The sequence below is a fragment of the Petromyzon marinus genome, chromosome 58 (assembly GCF_048934315.1).
Source record: "Petromyzon marinus isolate PM22_M1 ecotype Great Lakes invasive population chromosome 58, UKy_Petmar_22M1.pri1.0, whole genome shotgun sequence".
Classification (NCBI taxonomy): domain Eukaryota; kingdom Metazoa; phylum Chordata; class Hyperoartia; order Petromyzontiformes; family Petromyzontidae; genus Petromyzon; species Petromyzon marinus.
The window spans coordinates 2231220-2255779 of record NC_133724.1 but is presented as its reverse complement, the minus strand read 5'-3'; the positions used below and the strand labels follow the sequence as shown (position 1 = coordinate 2255779).

Below are 24560 nucleotides of genomic sequence, written 5' to 3'. Positions count from 1 at the left end.
AGCGAGTAGCAGCACCTACGAAGGCCGGCACGGCACACGAGGGGGCGGAAGGCCAGCGCCACGCCCAATGACACGTTTACACATCGTACCGGGTACTCATTTGAGGCTGAGTCGACCAAAGGGAGGCCCGGGACCGGTTCAGATAATCGTCACCGGTGTTGGCCGTGAGTGGGAATCTAACTCGGATCACCCGGCTCACAGCGCAGCGTCGTGCTAAACCGCTACGCTGACGTAGTGCTAAACCGCTACGCTACCGCACACATCGGGGGGGAAGATGCAGTGGCTGTGATATCCCCCCCTCCCCGTCCCCCCCATTCTCCCCCCCCCCCATTCTCCCCTCTCGCTCTCCCCCCTCACCCTCTCTCCCCTTCCCTCTCCCCCCTCACCCTCTCTCCCCCCTCCCCCCACACCTTGTTGAAGTCCGCGAGCTTCCAGAAGAGGATGAGCAGCTCCTGGTGGTAGCTGATTCGCTTGCACGAGTTGGGGAGGTACGTCTGCAGCAGGGGGTTGTTCAGCAGGAGGCTGATGCCCTTCAGCACGAACTGGAAATCCTGGGCGGCGCGAGGGGCGCAGGGGAGGGGCGGGGGGAGGTGGGGGGAGAGCGGAGGTCGTGAGGCAAGGGGGGACGTTGGGACGACGTGGGATTTCGGAGGCATCGCACATGCTCAGGGTTCTGTTTTAAGTCTTCATCCGGGCCGGGGGTCTGGAAGCCTGGAGCCGATTCGTGACGTAATGTAATGTACAGGGACTCCTCGACCTACGAACATTCGACTTACGAACTTTCAGAGATACGAACAAACCCGTCCGTACGTCCAGTCGCCTGTTCGGACCGAGAATCGTGAGTTCAACCGCCGTGCAAATAGATGGCGGCGGTGGCATCTACAGAACGTGAAGAACCAGTGGCATCTACAGCTACAGAAGGTGAACAACCAGTGGCATCTACATCTGCAGAACGTGAAGAACCAGTGGCATTTACATCTGCAGAACGTGAAGAACCAGTGGCATCTACATCTACAGAACGTGAAGAACCAGTGCCATCTACATCTACAGAACGTGAAGAACCAGGGGCATCTACATCTGCAGAACGTGAAGAACCAGTGGCATCTACATCTGCAGAACGTGAAGAACCAGTGGCATCTACATCTACAGAACGTGAAGAACCAGGGGCATCTACATCTGCAGAACGTGAAGAACCAGTGGCATCTACATCTACAGAACGTGGAGAACCAGGGGCATCTACATCTGCAGAACGTGAAGAACCAGTGGCATCTACATCTGCAGAACGTGAAGAACCAGTGGCATCTACATCTGCAGAACGTGAAGAACCAGTGGCATCTACATCTACAGAACGTGAAGAACCAGGGGCATCTACATCTGCAGAACGTGAAGAACCAGTGGCATCTACATCTACAGAACGTGAAGAACCAGGGGTATCTACATCTGCAGAACGTGAAGAACCAGTGGCATCTACAGCTACAGGAGGTGAAGAACCAGTGGCATCTACATCTGCAGAACGTGAAGAACCAGTGGCATCTACATCTGCAGAACGTGAAGAACTAGTGGCATCTACATCTACAGAACGTGAAGAACCAGTGCCATCTACATCTACAGAACGTGAAGAACCAGGGGCATCTACATCTGCAGAACGTGAAGAACCAGTGGCATCTACATCTGCAGAACGTGAAGAACCAGTGGCATCTACATCTACAGAACGTGAAGAACCAGGGGCATCTACATCTGCAGAACGTGAAGAACCAGTGGCATCTACATCTACAGAACGTGAAGAACCAGGGGCATCTACATCTGCAGAACGTGAAGAACCAGTGGCATCTACATCTGCAGAACGTGAAGAACCAGGGGCATCTACATCTGCAGAACGTGAAGAACCAGTGGCATCTACATCTACAGAACGTGAAGAACCAGTGGCATCTACATCTACAGAACATGAACAACCAGTGGCATCTACATCTACAGAACGTGAAGAACCAGTGGCATCTACATCTGCAGAACTTAAAGAACCAGTGGCATCTACATCTGTAGAACGTGAAGAACCAGTGGCATATACATCTGCAGAACGTGAAGAACCAGTGGCATCTACATCTGCAGAACCTGAAGAACCAGTGGCATCTACATCTGCAGAACCTGAAGAACCAGTGACATCTACAGCTACAGAAGGTGAAGAACCAGTGGCATCTACATCTGCAGAACGTGAAGAACCAGTGGCATCTACATCTGCAGAACGTGAAGAACCAGTGGCATCTACATCTGCAGAACGTGAAGAACCAGTGACATCTACAGCTACAGAACGTGAAGAACCAGTGGCATCTACATCTAAGAACCAGTGGCATCTACATCTACAGGAGATTACACAACGTTTAGTGTACACGCCGAACAAAGATGTTTGGAATCGACGTGAATAAAGTTGGACTTATGAACAAATCGACTTTACGAACAGACCTCTGGCACCTAAGTCGTCCGTAAGAAGAGGAGCTCCTGTAGGTACGCATTCATCCACGTACATTTCGGCTCTTGAAATGTTGAGTTTTCCCAACTTTGCCGACCCCCGGTGTGGAAGGTCGCTCGAGATCCTGACGCCATCGTGGCCAACGCCGTTAAACTAAACTATGAACTCGTCTCATTTTACCAGGTAAGGCCCCACTGAGTCACGTGGCTCTTTTTCAGAAGCGACCCTGGCCTCAAGTGATAGCTCAACAAAGTGGCTCATCATCATCATCATGTGGAAATTTCTTACAGCAGCCAAATCATCGGAGCGCACGTCGATTCTAAATTATGGAGGGAAAACCCGGAGGACCCGTAGGAAAATCCACGCGGCCACGGGGAGAAAGAGAGACGTGGCAACTTCAAATATACAGCAGGCGTCAAGGGTTGGGATCGAACTCACGATCTCCTGCATAACAGGCGAGGTAGTTAACATCTCCTAGCCACCGTGACGATGATGAGAGAGAGAGGGACACGCAAACTCCAAATACACAGCAGGCATCGTCAGGGTCAGGATCGAACCCACGACCTCCTGTGTACCAGGCGAGGTAGTTAACATCTCCTAGCCAATGCCACCACCACGCTCTCCCCTCCGCCAGATCCCACAGCTGCTGCAGGGAAGAACCACTGCCACCTCCAAGATCTGCCCTAAACCGGTCCTGGGCAGCCACAAACGAGTACTCGGTACGGTGCGCCACCGGGGAGACAAAGGCGGCCGGGGTGGCCGCCCACCACCTCGTGCGCCGTGCCGGCCTCTCGCAGGCGCCGCTGCTCGCGACCAGCACTTGCCCCGACGGCCTGTTGAAGGCTACGCGGGGGACCTTTGTCCGCGTTCCAGCGAGCGTCTCTGCTTGCTCACCTCCTCACGGTGGATGCGGGAGAGGTAGTTCACAAAGAGGTTGTCCGGTCCGGTGGCCTGCGGGATGGAGGAGAGGTCGTTTAACGCGAGAGAGCCACGTACAGCACGCCACGCCACACCACGCCACGCCACACCACGCCACGCCACACCACGCCACGCCATACCACACCACACCACACACACCACGCCACACCACGCCACACACACCACACCACACCACGCCACACCACGCCACACCACGCCACACCACGCCACGCCTCACCACACCACACCACGCCACACACACCACACCACACCACGCCACACCACGCCACGCCATACCACACCACACACACCACACCACACCACGCCACACACACCACACACACCACGCCACACCACGCCACACCACGCCACTCACACCACACACACCGCATCACGCAAGCTATGCCACACCACCCACAACACAACAAGCCACACACACCACGCTATACCACGCACACCACACACACCACGCCACACCACGCTACACACACCACGCCACACACACCACGCCACACCACACACACCACGCCACACCACACACATGCCACACCACACACACCACGCCACACCACGCCACGCTACACACACCACGCCCACCACGCCACACCACACACACCACGCCACACCACACACCCCACACACACCACACAAGCTCTGCCACACCACCCACGGCACATCACAACAAGCCACACACACCACGGCACATCACGGCGAACCTCGGCGTCGTCACCACCGCCGCCGCCGCAGCCCGGTCCCCCGCCCCCTCCGCCGGCGGCCCCCCCCCCGCCCGTGGCGGTGGCCCCCGCCGTGGCGGCGTCGAAGTCGAGGGTCACGACGAGCACCTGGCAGGCGACCTCCACGAGCGGCTCGCGCGAGTCCGAGAAGAGGAGGTGGTTGTAGGGGAGGCCGTAGCCCACCGGGTCGTAGGCGCACACCACGTTGAGCAGCGACGTGAAGAGCGGCAGCGCGTGCCTGCCGCCGCCGCCGCGGAGAAAGAGTCACCACGGAGACGGCACGGAGACAGTCACCACGGAGATACCACGGAAACAGTCACCACGGAGACGGTCACCACGGAGACGCCACGGAGACAGTCACCAAGGATACGCCACGGATAGAGTCACCACGGAGACGCCACGGAAACAGTCACCACGGAGATACCACGGAAACAGTCACCACGGAGATGACACGGAAACAGTCACCAAGGATACACCATGGAAACAGTCACCACGGAGATGACACGGAAACAGTCACCAAGGATACACCATGGAAACAGTCACCACGGAGATGACACGGAAACAGTCACCAAGGATACACCATGGAAACAGTCACCACGGAGATGACACGGAAACAGTCACCACGGAGACAGTCACCACGGAGACGCCACGGAGACAGTCACCAAGGAGACGCCACGGAGACGGTCACCAAGGATACGGCACGGAGACGGTCACCACGGAGACGCCACGGAGACGGTCACCAAGGAGACAGTCACCAAGGAGACGCCACGGAGACAGTCACCACGGATACGCCACGGAGATGCACAGAGAGAGCGTTGTGATGAGTGCTGCTGGTGGTGGTGGCCTCAAAGTGCACCTTGCCTGGCACAAGCGCCGTGGTGACGTCACCGCCACTGAGTGGCGAATGGCGGCTGCTGTTGTTGGCTAAGTAGGTATATAGGTATATATGCGAGTACCTGATTAGGTAGTGAGGTGAGTACCTGGGTAGGTAGGTATATATGTGAGTACCTGATTAGGTAGTGAGGTGAGTACCTGTTTTCAGCGGAGCAGAAGAAGGAGACCCAGGGGTTGGTGGGGGAGCCCTCGCTGGGGGGGGGCTGGTAGATCGCCTCCGAAAAGCAGGTGAGCAGCAGCTTGAGCAGCTCCGTCCTGCGGGCACCGCCACCACCACCGTCATCATTACCACCACCACCGCCATCACCTCCACCGTCATCATCACCACCACCACCGCCATCACCGCCACCACCGTCACCACCGTCACCACCATCACCACCACCGCCGTCATCATCACCACCACCGCCATCACCTCCACCGTCATCATCACCACCACCACCGTCACCACCGCCATCACCTCTACCGTCATCATCACCACCACCACCACCGTCTCCACCACCGCCATCACCGCCACCACCGTCACCACCGTCACCACCGTCACCACCACCGCCATCACCTGCACCGTCATCATCACCACCACCACCACCGTCACCACCACTGCCATCACCGCCACCACCGTCACCACCGTCACCGCCACCGCCGTCATCATCACCACCACCACCGCCATCACCTCCACCGTCATCATCACCACCACCGTCACCACCACCGCCATCACCGCCACCACCATTACCACCGTCACCACCGTCACCACCACCACCACCGCCGTCATCATCACCACCACCACCGTCATCATCACCACCACCGTCACCACCGCCATCCCCTCCACCGTCATCATCACCACCACCGTCATCATCACCACCACCACCACCGTCATCATCACCACCACCACCACTGTCACCACCACCACCGTCACCACCGCCATCACCACTGCCATCACCTCCACCGCCACCACTACCGCCATCATCACCGCCATCATCACCGCCATCATCACCGCCATCATCACCACCGTCACCATCAGTACCATCACCATCAGTACCATCACCACCGCCGCCACTGTCACCACCACCGTCAACAACACCACCACATCATCATCATCACCACCACCTCCATCACCACCATCATCACCACCACTACCATCACCACCGTCACCACCACCACTATCATCATCTCCATCGTCACCACCATAACCGCCACCGACGTCACCACCACCGCGGGCGGCATGGAGCCGGGGCGAGCCGCGTCACCTGTTAGCGTCGTGCTGGGCGCTGGCGGGAGGCGATACTGCGAAGCCCACCCCCGCCTCCCAGATGAACTCACAGCTGTCGATGCCCTGCCCCTCGTCCGCACACTCCTGCAGGGAGGGAGGGGAGGGGAGGGGCGGGGTGGAGGTATGTAAAGAGAGAGGCACGGCGCTAGCGCTCACCCACGCGCAGAGGTGCCAGGCCCCCACGGCCGCAGTGCGGAGTTCATGGAGTCCATGAACTCCGCTCTGCAGTCACCGGGTCTTGCCGAGCACCGGGGATTTTTGTTGGTTGTGGCGGACGGTACGCTCAGCCGCCCCCTCCCCCCACCCCCCCCGTCACCACCGGATGTCGCGTGGTTAGCGGCGATGATCGTGGAGTTAATCGGCAGCGATGATCAATAACGGTGATTAATGGTAGAGGTGGTAGGTGCAGGTCAAGGAGGAAGTGGTGAGTGGAGCGTAGCGGTGGTGGCGGTTGGTGCCGCCTCACCGGGCCGGCCTTGCGGTTGGCGTGCACGGTGAAGTCCGGGCAGAAGAGGAGGTCGGAGATGGCGAGCAGTAGCGAGCGGGCGAGGGGGCATGCGTCCACCTCGTCCTCCTCCTCGCCCTCGCTCTGCCACAACGACAACGGCGTCGGCACCACACCACGGAGGGTCAGGGTCCACGCAATCGCAGCAGCAAACCATGAATTTTTATTTTACCAGGTAAGGTCCCGCTGAGCTATGTAGCTATTTTTTCAGAAGCGTCCTGGCTCTCGCGAATGATAGCTCAACGAAGTGGCTCATCATCATCACGTGGAAATTTAAAGCAGCTAAATAACTCTTAAACGCGTGACGTTGATTTTTTTTTAAATGCGGAGGGAAAAAACGGGAGGAACCCGGAGAAAAATCCACGCGACCACGGGGACAGAGACACTGCAAACTCCAAATATACAGCAGCAGGCGTCAGGGTCGGGATAGGATCCACAACCTCCTGTACACCAGGCGAGGGAGTTAACATCTCCTAGTCCTTGTGGTGGGGTGGCAAAATGTTACCCACCACTCACTCGCCACACACTCAACCACCACACATTGCACGTTAGAACTCTCTCACCCACTCAGTCACCACTCGCTCAACCACCACACATTGCACGTTAGAACTCTCTCACCCACTCAGTCACCACTCGCTCAACCACCACACATTGCACGTTAGAACTCTCTCACCCACTCACTCACCACTCGCTCAACCACCACACATTGCACGTTAGAACTCTCTCACCCACTCACTCACCACACACTCAACCACCACACATTGCACGTTAGAACTGTCTCACCCACTCAGTCACCACTCGCTCAACCACCACACATTGCACGTTAGAACTCTCTCACCCACTCACTCACCACTCGCTCAACCACCACACATTGCACGTTAGAACTCTCTCACCCACTCGCTCGCCCACCCATTCACTCACTCACCCACCACACGGAAAGTCATGACAACTCAATCACCTTCTCACTCACCCACCACCCAACTCACTCAACCAGGGGGTATGTGGGTGTGAGTGAGCGATGGCGGCTGTGGGTGGGAGAGGATGAAATGCCCGCTGGCCGGCCGGCCAATCGGCCGGCCTGCCCGCCAATCGGCCCGCCCGCTCACCCCGGCTCGGCCAGCCCCGGGCACGCTGGACCAGAAGAACCCCCTCCAGTCGGGGTCCTCGAAGATGTAGGGCAGCGTGCGCGTGAGCAGCCGCGTGCAGTTGAGCACCACAAGGCGCTCCTTCTCCGAGGGGCAGCCGTTCTGAGCTCCCTGCACCAGCTTCTCCACCGCCTGGGCACGGCGGGGGGTTAACGGGGGGTGGGGGTGGGGACAGAGACACTTTCCCGTCGTGCCGCTTAACGAAAACCTCGCCCGCGTCGTCCTCGCCCGGAATCCCTGGGCCGGCCGCCCCCCCTCGCTCCCCCACGCCCCCCGCCCACCACCCCCCCACCTCCCCCCCGCAACTCTTCCCCCCACCATCACACAGACTCCGACCGTCCTAGCAGCGGCGGCTTCTGGCTCGGCCATCGAACCAAGGACGCTCACCGCATCATCGCGCGGCGCTTTCGGGCGCGCTTCAGCGGCCGTCTGGAACGCTCTTCCCTTCCTTCCGATGTTGGGAAGGCGCCGAGAGCTGCGCAACTTTTAAATCATCGCCTAGATTGACGAACTCGTTTCTTTAGAACTGCCCGTCGTTGCGGTGTTTAGATTGTTGTCCTTCCCTGCACACCGTGATGCGTTGCTCGCGACCGCGTGATGCCCAACCACAATAACGCAACCGCACTACGCAATGGAGACGGCGGGGATGACGACGATAATGTCGCTGCTGCTGCTGTCGATCCTGTTGATGCTGCTGATGCTGCTGATGCTGCTGATGCTGCTGATGCTGGCGATTACGACGATGTAAACGCCCGATCCACAAATACCAAGCAGACGTCACGGCGATACACTCCGGTGCTCCCGACGTGGTTACCTGGCTTAACCACCCGAATGTGAAATCGTAGCTGTTGCTCTGCATCGACATCAGCCGTAGGAAAGAAGGTTACGATGATGATGACGACGACGAAGATTATGACGACGATGACACCGACAATGATGATAACGACGATGACGACGATGATGACAATGATGACGAACATGTGGAAGATGTTCTTCTTTGGTTCTTTCGGTAAAGTCACGTAGAAATGAGAATAAAATAATACATTGATAAAATAAAATAACACAATAAAATTCTCACGACGATGTGGAAGATGACGAAGACGACGATGACGACGAGAATCAGACCTTGTAGCAGAGCGTGGCGAGGTTCGAGGGCGACTCCTCGCGCACGGCGCGGATCTCGGCTCCCGGCACGAGCGTGAAGACGTCCTGCACCGACGTCGCCGTCTCTGCCCAGAACTGGTCCCAGAACGCGTCGTCCGTTGCCTCCACGGGCTGGTGGGGGCGGGGGGGGGGGCGAGGGGAGCGGGGGTGGTGGGGGGGGGGGTTGAGTTAAATAAACTAAACAAACTATTTTTATTTAACAGGTAAGGCCCACTGAGACCCATAGACTGACACAGACACCCGTAGACTCACACATATGCCCATAGACTGACACTGGGATCCATCGGCTCACACAAAGAACCACAGACACAAAGACCCACAGACTCGCACACAGACCCATAGACTCGCACACAGACCCATAGACTCGCACAAAGACCCATAGACTCACACACAGACCCACAGACTCACACACAGACTCACACACAGACTCACACACTGGGACCAATGACCTCATACAGAAACCCATAGGTTCACACACAGACGACAGAAACCCAATAGCCTCACACAGAGGCCTACATACAGACTCACGTCATTAAACCAGGTTCTCAGCCGCAGCGACTTAAAAGCTATTAAAAACTCTAAACTATTTTTTTTATTTTACCAGGTAAGGCCCACTGATATCAGCAGCTCCCTGTCAGAAGAGACCCGGCCACCACAAATGATAGCTCAACGATATGGCTTATCATCACGTGGAAATTTACAGCGGCGAAATAGTCTAAACGCGTGATGTACATTTTAAATGCGGAGAGAAAAACTGTCCACGCGACCACGTGGAAAGATACGCAAACGCCAAATATACAGCGGCAGGCGTCAGGGTTCGGATCGAACCCACGACCTCCTGCATACCAGGTGAGGTAGTTAACATCTCCTAGCCACCGTGATGATGATGATGAGAGAGAGAGACACGCAAACGCCAAATATACAGCAGGCGTCAGGGTTCGGATCGAACCCACGACCTCCTGCATACGAGGCGAGGTAGTTAACATCTCCTAGCCACCGTGATGATGATGAGAGAGAGAGACACGCAAACGCCAAATATACAGCAGGCGTCAGGGTTTGGATCGAACCCACGACCTCCTGCATACGAGGCGAGGTAGTTAACATCTCACCACGGAGAGAGAGAGAGACACGCAAACGCCAAATATACAGCAGCAGGCATCAGGGTACGGATCGAACCCACGACCTCCTGCATACGAGGCGAGGTAGTTAACATCTCACCACAGAGAGAGAGAGAGAGACACGCAAACGCCAAATATACAGCAGCAGGCGTCAGGGTACGGATCGAACCCACGACCTCCTGCATACAGGAGAGGTAGTTAACATCTCACCACGGAGACGCGTTCCCTGCCCCTGCGACGTCCATCGCTCGTACGTACGTACGGGCTGTTCTATAACGCCGCGTGTTGTTTTCGTAACGCGAATTGAACGCGATGAATGTACTGGAAAGCACATTTTTGTTATGACGCGGATGCGAATTTGATAAATCGCGATCGAGTGAACGGAACGACGTCGCGGCGCGAGCAGGAATAAGCGGTCGTGTAACAACTGCCTCGGCTAAGCACCATCACGCAAGGCATTGGGATGCTGCTGGATGCTTCTAGATGCTACCCACGCGCCTCAAGTCTTTGTTCGGCCTGCGTACGCGTCTCACGCGTTATCGCGGACCGTGCTTTACTCCGACGTTATATAATATCCATTACAACGGGATTTTTCCATAACGCGGTGTTCTTCAGGAACGCAACTACTACCGCGGCATTACAGGAGAACACGACCAGGGGCGGAGCCAGGATTTCAGGCCGGGGTGACATTCAACAAATTTTAATTTCAAGAATGACTAGAGAGTCAGGCTGTTGAACTAGACGCCATCGGTTGGCGACACGCTCTGACAATGCAGTTGGCACGGAGTCCACCAGACCGAGTGTCGTACACTTACACTCAGAATGTCACCCCTGTCACCCCCCCCCCCCGGCTCCGCCCCTGAACACGACTCTACGTTGAACTTCTTCCGGCGCCGTACGTAGCAACAACCACGCTGATCGGAGGTGCTGGTGGGTCCAGCTCGCGCCTCCGCTCGTCTTTAGCGCGAGGTGGAAAAACAACCCGGACCCCTCCGGAACTGTGCCGGCTTGGCGAAGGGGGGCGGGCATGCAAAAGTGGCGGCGAGGGTACCTCTAGCGGGGAGTTTTAACAGGGAACGCTCCGACTCCCCCCCCTACCCCCCCTCCACTCCTCGCAGCCCAGTTCCCCCAGCCATCAGCGTCAGCGGCGTTGGTGACGACGTGGCTCCGCCGGACAGGAGAGCGGGAGGGTTCCATCGACGTCCGGGCAGGGCAGCAGCTTTAATGTGAACACTTGCCAGGGGCTCGGTCGCGTTTCACTCATGATGATGATCTTATAAAGGATTTGAAGATATTAGGAGGAGGCCAGGTGGCTCATGGGTCAGAGACGCGGAAGCGGCACTGCTGGGATCCTGGGTTCCGCTCCGGGTCTCAGCTGCTCAACTACAGTGAGTGCACTGGGGTCTCAGGTGCAGCGAATTGATGGTCTCAGCCCGGTCACCAGTGACTCACACAGAGAGCCAGAGACTAACACTCTCCCCACCACTAACACTCTCCCCGGCACTAACACTTTCCCGGGCACTAACACTCTGTTCGCCAACAGCACTTGCCCCAACAGTCTGTTACAGGCTAGACGGGGGATCTTTGTATGTGTGTACGTTGAACTTCTTTCGCACCGTACGTAAGTTAGCCACAACCACAACGTGGCACTTTGAAGATGATAGCTTCCCAAAACTAATCAGAGACCAATAGGACTCACATAGAGAGGCAAAAGCTCACAGTTACCCACAGACTCACACGGAGAGCCGCAGACTCGCACAGAGACCCATAGACTGAGTCATAGACTCACACAGAGACACGACGACTCACACAGAGACAGAACGACTCACAGAGAGAGCCACAGAGACCCATAGCCTCACACAGAGACCCACATACACCTCAATAACGAGGTTAAACCAGGTTCTTATTTCACCAGGTCAGACCCACTGATCTACATAGCTTTCTTGTGACCAGGCCACAAATGATAGCTCAACGAAGTGGCTCAATACGTGGAAATTTATAGCAGCAGGAGGGAAAAACCGGAGGGCCTGGAGAAAAATCCACGCGACCACGGAGAGAAGAGAGAGACACACGCAAACTCCAAATATATACAGGTGTCAGGGTCGGGACCAAACCCACGACCTCCTGTAAACCAAGCGAGGTAGTTAACATCTCATAGCCACCGTGATGATAACGAGAGAGAGACACGCAAACTCCAAATATATACAGGCGTCAGGGTCGGGACCAAACCCACGACCTCCTGTAAACCAAGCGAGGTAGTTAACATCTCATAGCCACCGTGATGATAACGAGAGAGAGACACGCAAACTCCAAATATATACAGGCGTCAGGGTCGGGACCAAACCCACGACCTCATGTAAACCAAGCGAGGTAGTTAACATCTCATAGCCACCGTGATGATAACGAGAGAGAGACACGCTAACTCCAAATATATACAGGCGTCAGGGGCGGGACCAAACCCACGACCTCCTGTAAACCAAGCGAGGTAGTTAACATCTCATAGCCACCGTGATGATAACGAGAGAGAGAGAGACACGCAAACTCCAAATATATACAGGGGTCGGGACCAAACCCACGACCTCCTGTAAACCAAGCGAGGTAGTTAACATCTCATAGCCACCGTGATGATAACGAGAGAGAGAGACACGCAAACTCCAAATGCATACAGCAGGCGTCAGGGTCGGGATGGAACCCACGACCTCCTGTATACCAGGCGAGGTAGTTAACATCTCTGACAACCCAACCCATTGAGTGCCATGCCGGCCTTCATAGGTTCTGCTCGCTAACAGCACTTGCCCCAACAATCTGTTACAGGCTAGACGGGGGATCTTTGTATGTGTGTACGTTGAACTTCTTTCGCACCGTACGTAAGTTAGCGACAACCACAACGTGGCACTTTGAAGATGATAGCTTCCCAAAACGAATCAGTTGCAGCAACTGGAAATTACAGGCAGCAAACAATCACCGAGCACTGCATCATCAGCACGTGCTGATAAAGCTGGCCCGTATAGCCTCCAACAGACTGTTGGGGCAAGTGCTGTTAGCGAGCAGCACGTTTAAAGGCCGTGCTGCTGTCACGGCACACGACGGGGTGGGTGGCCACCACCATTCCCCCTGCAGGCCTTTGTCTCGCCCAGTGATGTTTACACACCGTACCAGGTACTCATTTGTGGCTAAGTCGACCTAGGGGAGGTTCAGATAATCGCCACCGGTGTTGGCCGTGAGCGGGAATCGAACCCGGGGCGCCGGGTTCGTAGCGCAGCGTAGCGCTAACCGCTACACTACCGCTCCCCACACGTGTACACACACACGCATACACACACACACGTACACACACGCACACACACACACGTACACACACGCACACACACACACACGTACACATGTGCACACACATGTACACACACGCGCACACACGCACACACACGTACACACACACGTACAACGCACACACGTACACACACACACGTACACACACACACGTACAACACACACACGTGCACGTGTTGTCAAGTGCCGACGTCAGAGCCACTCCCTCGGGCCCCACGCTTCCACGTGGCCGATTGCCACATCGAGTGCGAGCACGGAGGCTCTGAACCACCAACGCGTTCACCACCACCACCAGCCATGATCAATCCACTGCTGGCTGAAGGCCTCCCCTTTAAAAATACCCCCCCCCCCCCATTCCTCATCCCTTGCAATTTACAAAGACAAAGACCCCCCCCCCCCCCGCTCTCATAAGCCCTTAACAGACTGTTAGCGAGCACCTATTAAGGTGATGGCACGCCACCTCCACGGTTGGCATACGTAAGGTGCGAAAGAAGTTCAACATACACACGTCACACACAGTCAGTAACACGCCCGACCGCCTTTGTCTCCCCAGTGTTGACGTTTACACTTCGTGCCCTGCAGCCTCACTGTGCACCTAGCCTGGCACTGCCCGGTAACAGCGTCACTACACTACCGCTCCCCACACACACAGACACACTGACACACACAGACACAGCCGTACACGTAGGTACAGTACATACTACAAAGACTGTAGGGGCAAGTGCTGTTAGCGAGCACCACCTATGAAGGCCGGAACGGCTCACGAGGGGGTGGGTGGCCAGCACCACGCCCGACCGCCTTTGTCTCCCTAGTGGTGATGTTTACACACCACACCAGGTACTCATTTGAGGCTGAGTCGACCTAGGGGAGGCCCATAAACGGTTCAGATAATCGTCACCGGTGTTTTCCGTGAGCGGGAATCCAACTCGGGTCGCCAGGTTCGTAGAGCAGCGCGCTAACCACTGCGCCACCGCTCCCCAACACAGACACACAGACACACACACGTACACGTAGTTACAGTACATACTACACACAGACACACGTACACGTAGGTACAGTACATACTACACACACACGTACACGTAGTTACAGTACATACTACACACAAACACGTAGTTACAGTACATACTACACACAGACACACACACAGACACGTAGTTACAGTACATACTACACACAGACAGACACACACACAGACACGTAGGTACAGTACATACTACACACACACTGCCGAGGGGACAAGTGCTGCTGTTCGCGAGCGCCAATCAAAGGCGCACACAACACGCAGAGCCCCACACACCACCAACAACCACCACCACCAACCACCACCATCCAAAACACACGTCGCTTGTGCCAGGCTAGGTGCACGCACGCACGCACGCAAGACCGACCACGTACATTCAACACAACGCACCTGCGTCTTGGTCGTCAGCTGTATCACGGCTTTGCGGAAATTCAATTTGGTGTCGGTGTTGCCCATGCCTGCTGTTGTTTATTGTTGTTGTTTATTGTTGTTGTTGTTTGTTGTTGTGGTGGCGGCGGCGATTCCTTGAGCATTCGCAGAGACAAAACGGCCTCGCGGTGACGTCACGCCACTTCCGGGTGAGTGATGACGTCTATCTGAAGGCGTGGTCTTCCATGAAAAAATTCATTAAATTTTGATTTAAAGATTTCGTGACTGCAGTAATTCATATTCTTAGCTATTTCGGTAAAGTCACGTTGAAGGTCAACGTGACTTTACCGAAAGAGCTAAGAATAAACATTTTTATTATTTTTTCATTTTTATTCTTGGTTTTATTATTTTATTGTTTGCCTTCTACGTGGTGACTTTACCGAAAGAACCAAGAATATTAATCCCTGCAGTCACGAAAGCTTTAAATCAAAATGTATGTTTTCATTGTTATTTTTCATTCTTATTTTTATTCATTATTATTTTTTTCTTCTTCATTCTTATTTTTTCTCGTTCTTATTCGTCCATTCTTATTTTTTCCCCATTCTTATTTTTCATTCTTATTTTTTTATGCCCATTTCCATACTTTGCGATTGGCAAAAAGCTAGCCCCATGATCGCTGCTCACTCCAGCTATAAATGCTCTCCGATACGTGGCATTGTCTTTGTACTGTTCGCCTTTTGGCGTTGTTCTCTGGTCTGACACCGGTGGTGAGACGAGGCCATGAATAAGGCTGCCGTCTCTGGTGTAGGCCAATCAGTTTCAAAGACAATGCATCAAATATGATCAGCGCCACGTGTTTATTTGCACGTTAATGCAGACAGAAAATATAAAACCTATATTTCTTAATTCATCCACTCACTTTCACGCGTTGTTCACAAATTGACGAGGAACGTTTTTCATGCATATGTCCCATCCACTCATTCACACGTGGTCAAGAATTGATGAGTAACATTGGTCATGCATGTATGCGCACCACCCATTCATTCATACACGCGTGATCACAAATCGATCAATAATATTAATTAATGCCTCACTCATTCACTCACACACGTGGTCACAAATTAATCAATACCATTATTCATTTATACGTCCCATCCATTAATTCACTCATTTACATGTTCACGAATTGATCAATAAGATTAGTCATTCACTCTTTCACGCGTGTTCACGAATTGATCAATAATATTAGTCATTCATGTCATATTAAATCATTTCATTCACTCACTCGCACACACGTGTTCACGAATTGATCAATAAAATCATTCACTCTTCCACGCGTGTTCACAAACTGATGGGTAGCATTATTCATGCATATGACCCGCCCATTAATTCACTCACTCATTCACACGTGGTCAAGAATGGAGCGATAAAATTCATGGGCGACACGTTGATGAGTTAAGGACCTCGCCCGGTATGCAGGAGGGCATGGGTTCGATTCCAACCCTGGCGCCTGCTGCTGTATATTTGGAGTTTGCGTGTCTCTTTCTCCCCCCTCCACATTTAGAATCAACGTCACGCGTTTAGAGTATTTAGGTGTTATACATTTCCACATGATATCAGGCGCCTTTGTCGAGCTAGCATTTGTGATGGCCAGGTCGCTTCTGAAAAGAGATACATAGCTCAGTGGGGCCTTACCTGGGAAAATAAAAATAGTATAGTTTAGTTTTTGCACGGCTGTGGTTGCTTAGCGAGTGGTGACATCTGGAGGTTTGTGTTCAGCCGCGCACGTTCGGCACGTTCACATTCCACTTCTGGACCGATGGAGCTTCTGAATGCAGTCGGATTTCAAGTGCTTTGTGGTCGTGGAGACCGATTAGATCAGCGGGTGGGTCATAAGGAAGGGAGAGGATAAAGGTGAGCAGATTAGCGCTATGCAATAAGGAGGTAGCGTGTGGTCAGTTTAAGGTTCTATTATGGGACCTTTTTGCCAGTATCAAAGTACGAAAAAATAAATAATAGATTTTACCCTTTCTGTTTCCCAGTTTAAGGTTCTATGCACATGACGGTAGTTAATCTGCCCCTCCACATTTAGCTTCAACGCCACAGTATTTGTCTGCGGCTCTAAATATCCGCACGACGACGATAAGCCGCTTCGTTGGGCTATCGTTTGTGTCGCTTCTGAAAAATATAAGTTGAGAGCTCAGTGGGCTTTACCTAAAATAAAAGTTTAGTTTTATTTGTATATATTTTTTTTAAAGTGATTTGTTGCCCTTTCCAATACACTTTTGAACTCCTATGGTGTGTTTGTATTGTTTGTTGTTGTAACGCTCTGCTCCTCCCCGACTGGACGAAGGCTCACGCTGGAACGAACACGAGGTTCGCGTGCGCCAGGAAGAGACCCAAGGATGGCAATGGATGGATAACGTCGAGGCACGGACGAGAACGGCGAGGACAGCAGCAGAAGACTCAAGTCAGCGGCGAAGGATTGCCCGCGGTGCGGCCAAGCCTCGGATCCCAGGATGGCTTAAGACACAAGGAGGCAAGAAGGCACGTGGCAAACGCGTGTTTACCACGTGGTAAACACGTGCATTAAATTTTTTGGTTCTTTCGGTAAAGTCACGTAGAAGAGAAACAATACAATAATAAAAATATAAAACTATAAAATTCCCACGACGTTTCGACTGCAACACAAGCAATCATCATCAGGTGTGAAAACCACAGCAAGAAAATGTTCTTGCTGTGGTTTTTATTGTTTTATATTTTTATTGTTTTATATTTCTATTATTTGATTGTTTCCCTTCTACGTGGTGACTTTACCGAAAGAACCAAGAATATGAATCCCTGCAGTCACGAAAGCTTTAAATCTAAATTTAACGTGTATTCAAATCAAAGAGTAAACACGGTTCCTTAACAAATCGCCGTCACGAAGCAGCCCCTGACAAAGAGCCGGATGCTTCTCCGGAGCTGCAAGTTGGAACTAAACCAGAGGCGGACGTAGCATACGAAGACTCGTGCGACGGTACAAACAAGGTGCAGTCATACAAATCATCAAAAAAAAGTTCGTGAATTGAATTGCGGTGGGGAGTGAATGATTACAAGCTTGGTTGGGATGTCCAGATATCATTAAATTAGAACTCCCATGGTCGAGTAGATGCTTTCATACTTTCAAGATTTTCTTTGTTTTTTTTGTTTCAAATTCAAGAAGCGACGATGATTGTGACGCAAGGCTACTTTACGCAACGGTTATTGGTGGCTCTTAAGGAGCGCAATATATATATCGGCCACCACAATTCTTATTTTAAGTTGTACCAACAGCAAATGGGGGATGGATGTATCGTCGATCTGAGGGGCACTTAACGGCGAACCGTTAGCGGACGCCACCGATCCGGCAGACGCCCCCCCCCACCCACCCCGTCTCACAGCAGCAATAAATCGGAGCGACGATGGCAGAAGAAAATGTAAGACGGAAACGGCACGCCGAGAGGGTGGTTAAGATTCCGCACTTGTTTTTAATCATTAAGTTAGCACTCTTCCGAAGCGGCGATCCACGTACAATGTCCGACTCGCGCGCATCCCAGCGATGGGGGGGGGGGGGGAGGAACAAAAACAACAACTCCCACACCACGCACCCTGCAACAAAAACCACCGTCGAGAACCATCGGCGGCGAGCGGGAAAAACTTTGATCGCGGCGCTCTCCGCTCGCCGCTATGGGCGCGGGGCCACACCAGCTCGGCCAACTCGGCACGGCAAGGCCCCCCAACTCCCCCCCCCCCGCCCCCCGGCCCGGAATAAGTCGCGAAATAACTGGAAACGCTTTTCGTACCCCCCAAAAAAAAACAGCCCGCGTGTCTGCGTCCATATTGTCCGTTGAACTTCTTTTGCACCGTACGTAGCCAACCGTGCCTAATTTCGGAGGTGTGCGCATCAGTCGGCCTGTTTGTTGATGTCCCGTTGTGGGTTAACGGCCGCGCCAGTGTCTTCGAGGGAGACTGTCAGAGCCAGGAGGGTCGCGCGGAGCACGGGAGCACGGCAGCACGGCCCTCAAGCCCCCCGGTCTTCGGGCACAAGAGCGGACGCAGCTCGGCGCAAACAAAGCCAGGTGCAACCAGCGCAGACGGCCAACCCGGCCATCGGCAACTTCTTTCGCACCGTACGTAGCCAACCGCGCTAATCGGAGGTGTGGGGGGGAGGACAACAACACTAAACAAAAAAAAGCAGTTATAAAGAAATTAGTTTTCAATTTAGATGATTTAAAAGTGCATAGCTCCAATGGCTTCCTAATATCGGAAGTGTGGTTGCCGGGTTGATCAAACCGGCAGAATGCGTTGCCTTCAAATTAGAAACCTGCCGTCTTGATGGTCACGCTGGACTGACGAGTTGCAGGATGGTTGGCGTGCAGCAGGACCCTTCAGGACTCGCCGACGCACGAGGCTCAACAGCGAGTCGGTCGGCATATCTGCAGGCGGCTCTGTAAGCGAGTAGTCGGAGAGTCTGGAATCCAGTTGTCTCCCCGGCCTCCTCTTCACAGCGACCGCCTCCCAGTGACGAGCCAGTTGCTGCGCATTTCCCCCGTTCTCTTTGCGCTCGTCCGCGTGTGTACCGCCGCCTTGCGCGACAACCGCGCCCCATGTAGCCCTTTCTGTCCCCCGTCGCAGCTACGGGAGTGGGGGGGGGAGTCGTGGTGCACGAGGGCAATCTGAGCGCAGCTGTCACCAGCAACAAATTTAGTACAAGCAACGATGGCAACCCATGCTGATGTGGAGAGCATCAGTCTGAATTATAAAAATAAACTATAAACATTTTTTTTTATTTTACCCAGGCAAGGCCCCACTGAGCTGTGGAGCTCTTGTTCAGAAGCGCCCCGACAACAAATGATGGCTCAATGAAGTTGGCGGCTTATCACGTGGACATTTAGAGCAGCCAGACACTCTTGAACGCACGTCGATTCTAAATGTGGAGGGCAAAAGCGGAGGACCCGGAGAAAAATCCACGCGACCACGGCGAGAGAGACACGCAAACTCCACATATGCAGCAGATGTCAGGGTCGGGATCGAACCCACGACCTCCTGTATACCAGGCGAGGTAGTAAACATCTCATAACCACCACGGCGCCTACTTATCCAGGTGGCAGATTAACCGTGCTTGTGAGATCTATCTATAGGGATATACAGGGTGACCTAAAAGTTAGGACGCGTAGGGTTATATTTATTTCAACACTGACATTGAAACGTTTTAATATTTTATTCTTTAAGTAAAATGTATCTATTATAGTTAATATCTGTGTCTCTTCATTTTCATATGGCATTTAAACATGGAAAATACAATTGACTGGATTGACACGAAACACAATTGGTGACTGTTAAAAGATTACACCTATAATAAATTTTTTGAGTCCTAAATTTATTTCAAAAGATAATTCGTGCACGCATTAATATTAACAGAAGCCAGACTGAACAAAATAAAATAAATAAAATGATGAGTTGCGATTTGTTTAAACAAATAATAACCCCGCGTCTCGACTTTTTGGGGCCACCCTGTTTACAGGCACGGTGGTTTCATCACTGGCTGTGCCTCACTCTACGGGACGTTTCGCGACTCAGCGGCCCACGGAGCCGCAAAAAGTTACCGGCAAGGAAAGCGATCGACTTTATTCAGAAATAAGAAGTTTAACGTCGCATTCCACACCGCCGCACCTATTCCACGCAGGTAAACAATCAATATGGCAAGACAGTAACAGCCCGATTTACGTCTCGCGCATCTCACGTCGTTTCGCAAATACGTCGCGTCGCTGCGTTGTTAACACCCGCGAGCCGATTTGCGTCGCCTCAACCCACACACCACTCGCACGTCGCCGACAGCATCGTCGAATGTTCTTCCTCGTTATCCCGTCGCCTCCGAGCCATCGCCCCCACCACCCACCAACCCACCACTACCCCTGGACGTCGCTTCGATTGACGTCGTTTCGAAGTCCGTCATCGGGGTATCACCGTATGGCCTAATTGAATTCACGTAGAATACAATGCTTTTAGTTCATCACTCCACGGGCTTCCCAAAACATATATTATCCGGCAGCATTTTGTTTACAAGAGCAAACTCTGGATCGGTTAACCTCCACGTTCTCATCGGCAAAGTCGGCCTTGTTTAAATAAATACCTGCACGGCAAAGGAAATAGCTCTGTCCAGCCAATGAAAAAAGTTTGTTGCAAAGAGTGTTTGCTGAACAGGGATTGGTCTGCAACCACAACCTCGGCTGGCCACGCAACCTGTCTGTACTAATCCGATCGAAACTTGCCCGCCTGGCTGCCCACTAAGAGGGAGAAGCGATAACATTGGTCCCGATTGGACGACCGAATTCTTTTTTCGCAACGGAAACCGCAGCAGCGGCGGCGGTGGCAGCAACTACAGAAGTGCCCAAAGCGTGAGCTGGTGCATCATGGCCTTGCGGGCGCAAAGTGGCAAAGTCGTTGACCGGTGGCCCAACTAGCTCGAACTATTTTTCATTTTACCAAGGTAAGGCCCACTGAGCTATATAGCTCTTTTTTCATAAGCGATCTGGCTATCACAAATGATAGTTCAACGAACATGGCTTATCATGTGGAAATTTATAGCGGCCAAATACTCCAAACTCACGTTAATACCAAATGAGGAGGGGAAAAACCGGAGGACCCGGAGAAAAATCCACGTGTGACCACGTGGGAGAGAGAGAGAGCGACACGCAAACTCCAAACATACAGCAGCAGGCGTCAGGGTCGAGATCGAACCCATGACCTCCTGCACACCAGGCGAGGTAGTTAACATCTCATAGCCACCTTGGCGCCCAGGGGTTGGCGAGCCTGCGGCTCTTCAAGGGACTGCTCAGTGAAAGCGATTTATTAAGGAACCGCCGTCTCGCCTTCGCCGCGTGCACCGACTGCGGCTCTTGAATAATCATCGAGTTTCTTTACCGCATTCGAAAAGGATGGCTGCTCTCATTAATTTTTTCGTTTGGACGCCCCCCCCCCCACCGAACTTATCCCGCGAGCTCGAGTGACCGCGAGGACTCGATCTCGGCGTCGACTCTCTCACCGTGTTGAGACAAAGTAAACCCGTGCCCGTCGCGCCCTCGCGGTTGTAGTCACATGACCGACACCCGCGCGCGCCCCCCCCCATTTCTGTCGTCATCGTTACCCCTCCCCCCACGCCCGCCCGCCCGCACGCACGCAGATTAGCCCCAGGGACCGTCACTAATCAAAGGAGGTGGGGGTTCTCTCTTTAAAATATATTTACATATTACAAATGCATACCATAATAAATTAAAAAAAGATAGCAAATACTTACATGACCCACGTGCAATATCTACATGTGACCCTTACGCACGTTGCCAGGGAGTGTGTGCATTAATGTGAGGTGCGAGGAGCGGCTAAACGGCTTTGCGAGTGGTAAGTCAAATGCACTGCTATGCCTCCACTTAGTTTGTTAGCCAAGGGTGGGGGGGGGGGTTAACGTCCGTGCGACGAGTCGATGGGTCTCAGCCTGGTCACAGGAGGCTGGTGGCTCACACCTGTGACCACGGGGAGAGAGAGACATGCAGACTCCAACATATGCAGCAGCCATCAGGGTCGGGATCAAACCCACGACCTCTTGTATACCGGGCAAAGTAAATAACGTGTTGCCACCGTGGCGCCGATGTAAATGTTGACAAGCGAGAAAAATCCAAGGTATTTTAAACCAAATGTTAACAAATTTAAGTCTGGCCCATTTGCTCTACCGTATCCCTGTTCTCAAAACAATATAAACACCCGTCATACCCCCAGTGTATCTTACACCACCACACCGCATCACACCGTGCCACATCGCCGTTATCTTGTATACAGCACCACACCGCATCACACCACAATCCCAAAGCTGCGTGCATCTTCTACCCATAGTTCTCTGTGACCCTATCCACACCCGTGCCCCCCACACAAAGACAAAGATCCCCCCCGTATAGCCTCAACAGACCGTCGGGGCAAGTGCTTTGAGCGAGTAGCAGCACCTATGAAAGCCAGCGCGGCACACGAGGGGGTGGGTGACCAGCACCACGCCCCGCCCCGCCCCCCCCCACACACACCAAGTGGCATTGTACGTCACGCCACGGCATCCTTCACCAAAGCAGAGCTCCTCTCCCCAGCGCGCATGGCGCGTTCGTGACGTGACGTGACGTCGCTCGCGCGAGCCTCCTCTTCCGTCTCCAGTCGAACGTTCCGGCGTACGCACGTCCATACGTCGGACTCCTTTCGCACCGCACGTGGCCAGCCGCGGCTCATCGGAGGTGGACGCCGAGGCCCGCTCGACCCTCGCGCATCCCCGGCACAACGACCGGTGCCCTCGGGCCGCCCATGCTCGGCCCTCCCACCACGCTCCACGCCCGCGGGTGAAGGGCTCCCCTGCAGGAGGCCGCGCGACCTCGGGGCGGGCGATCTCGGGGCGGGCGACCTCAGGACCTGAGGGGGGGACTTCCTCCCTCCACCTTCTCCACCTTGCCCACGACCTTGCCCTGGTAGAGGGGCAGCAGGGCCTTGTCGTCGCGCACCTCCTCGAACACGACCCCGCACTCAAACTCCTCACTCGCCTTCTTGAAGTAGAACCTGCGGCGGCACGGGCATCGAGGCACGGGAGGAGGGGGTGGGGGTAGTGGTGAGGAGGAGGAGGAGGACACGCATCGTGCTCGACACAAACGAACCAATCAATACACCTCGCTCATCTCTTCAAGGAGCATAAACCATCGTCACGCGAGCTCCGTTCATCCTCACAGCAGGAGCGGCGGCTTTAGGCAAATGGCCGGACAAAGACGGTCACAGCACCGCACGGCGCTTTCAGGCGCGCTTCTGCGGCCGTCTGGAACGTTCTTCCTTCCGATATTAGGAAGCCACTGGAGCTGTGCATTTTTTAATAATCTAAATTGAAAACTCATTTCTATAGAACTCCTTTTTGTGTTTAGTTTGTCGTCCTTCCCCCCCCCCCCGCATCTCCGATTAGCACAATTGGCTACGAAAGAAGGTCAACGCCCACACATACATGCGTCCCAATTGTCCCGGCACAAAGTGCAACGGATGACCGACGTTCAAGAGCTGGATTCAAATCTGGCCGCGCACGAGGCCGACAGGTTTCGCAAACGCCAAGATAAAAAAAAATGAAAGTGGAATCCTTTGCCGCACAGAGTCTCCAACATCTTTCTTTAATGTTCAGTGGAACTGCTGCACCGCACGTTGGGACGCAAGCTGGCAGGCCAGTCTATTAATTGAGCCCCAGCTATTTGACTGCAATGCACGAAGAAGTGTGGCGCACGTACAGGAACAGGCATCCGCGGTTCAAACACCGACACGCTCGTCAAACGCAAGCGCGTCGATCGCGCTTGCAACGCAGCACAACGTTGCGGGGGTTTTAATTTATTTTCTCTTCTAAAAATGCTTCCGCAAAAGCAATTCGTAGCCCATCTTGTTCCAAAACTTCAACAGGTTTGTTGGCAGTGGCCTTGGCCGGACGTACAATGTGTCTCACGCGTAGCAATAAGCGCTCTCACGGTGCCCCGTTGAATATTCACGATAAGCATCCCGTGCAAACAACCACATTTAAAATAGGCGAACATTTTGGGCAATAGCAGAGCAG

General features: G+C 53.6%; 2 protein-coding genes across 7 annotated transcripts in view; both read right to left on the bottom strand.

Annotated features, from left to right (window-relative positions):
* HID1 (HID1 domain containing) overlaps positions 1-17462 on the bottom strand; it is a 29891-nt gene extending 12429 nt beyond the window's left edge. Inside the window, exons 1-9 of one of the 2 annotated variants that reach the window (XM_032976035.2) lie at positions 14954-17462; positions 9053-9202; positions 7889-8059; positions 6744-6866; positions 6255-6361; positions 5149-5265; positions 4099-4354; positions 3359-3415; positions 411-551 (exon numbers count right to left, since the gene is read on the bottom strand). In XM_032976035.2, coding sequence (XP_032831926.2) covers positions 411-551; positions 3359-3415; positions 4099-4354; positions 5149-5265; positions 6255-6361; positions 6744-6866; positions 7889-8059; positions 9053-9202; positions 14954-15019 — 1188 coding nt within the window. In that variant the 5' untranslated portion in view covers positions 15020-17462. The remainder of the gene's footprint in view (positions 1-410; positions 552-3358; positions 3416-4098; positions 4355-5148; positions 5266-6254; positions 6362-6743; positions 6867-7888; positions 8060-9052; positions 9203-14953) is intronic. The other variant, XM_032976034.2, reaches the window with a different exon arrangement.
* A 959-nt stretch (positions 17463-18421) lies between these two features.
* The window catches only part of LOC116955145 (axin-1-like), a 45041-nt gene continuing 38902 nt past the window's right edge, over positions 18422-24560 (bottom strand). For all 5 annotated transcript variants that reach the window (XM_076052850.1, XM_076052853.1, XM_076052852.1 and 2 more), the window contains one exon: positions 18422-23539. In XM_076052850.1, the coding sequence (XP_075908965.1) occupies positions 23389-23539 (151 nt within the window). In that variant the 3' untranslated portion in view covers positions 18422-23388. The remainder of the gene's footprint in view (positions 23540-24560) is intronic.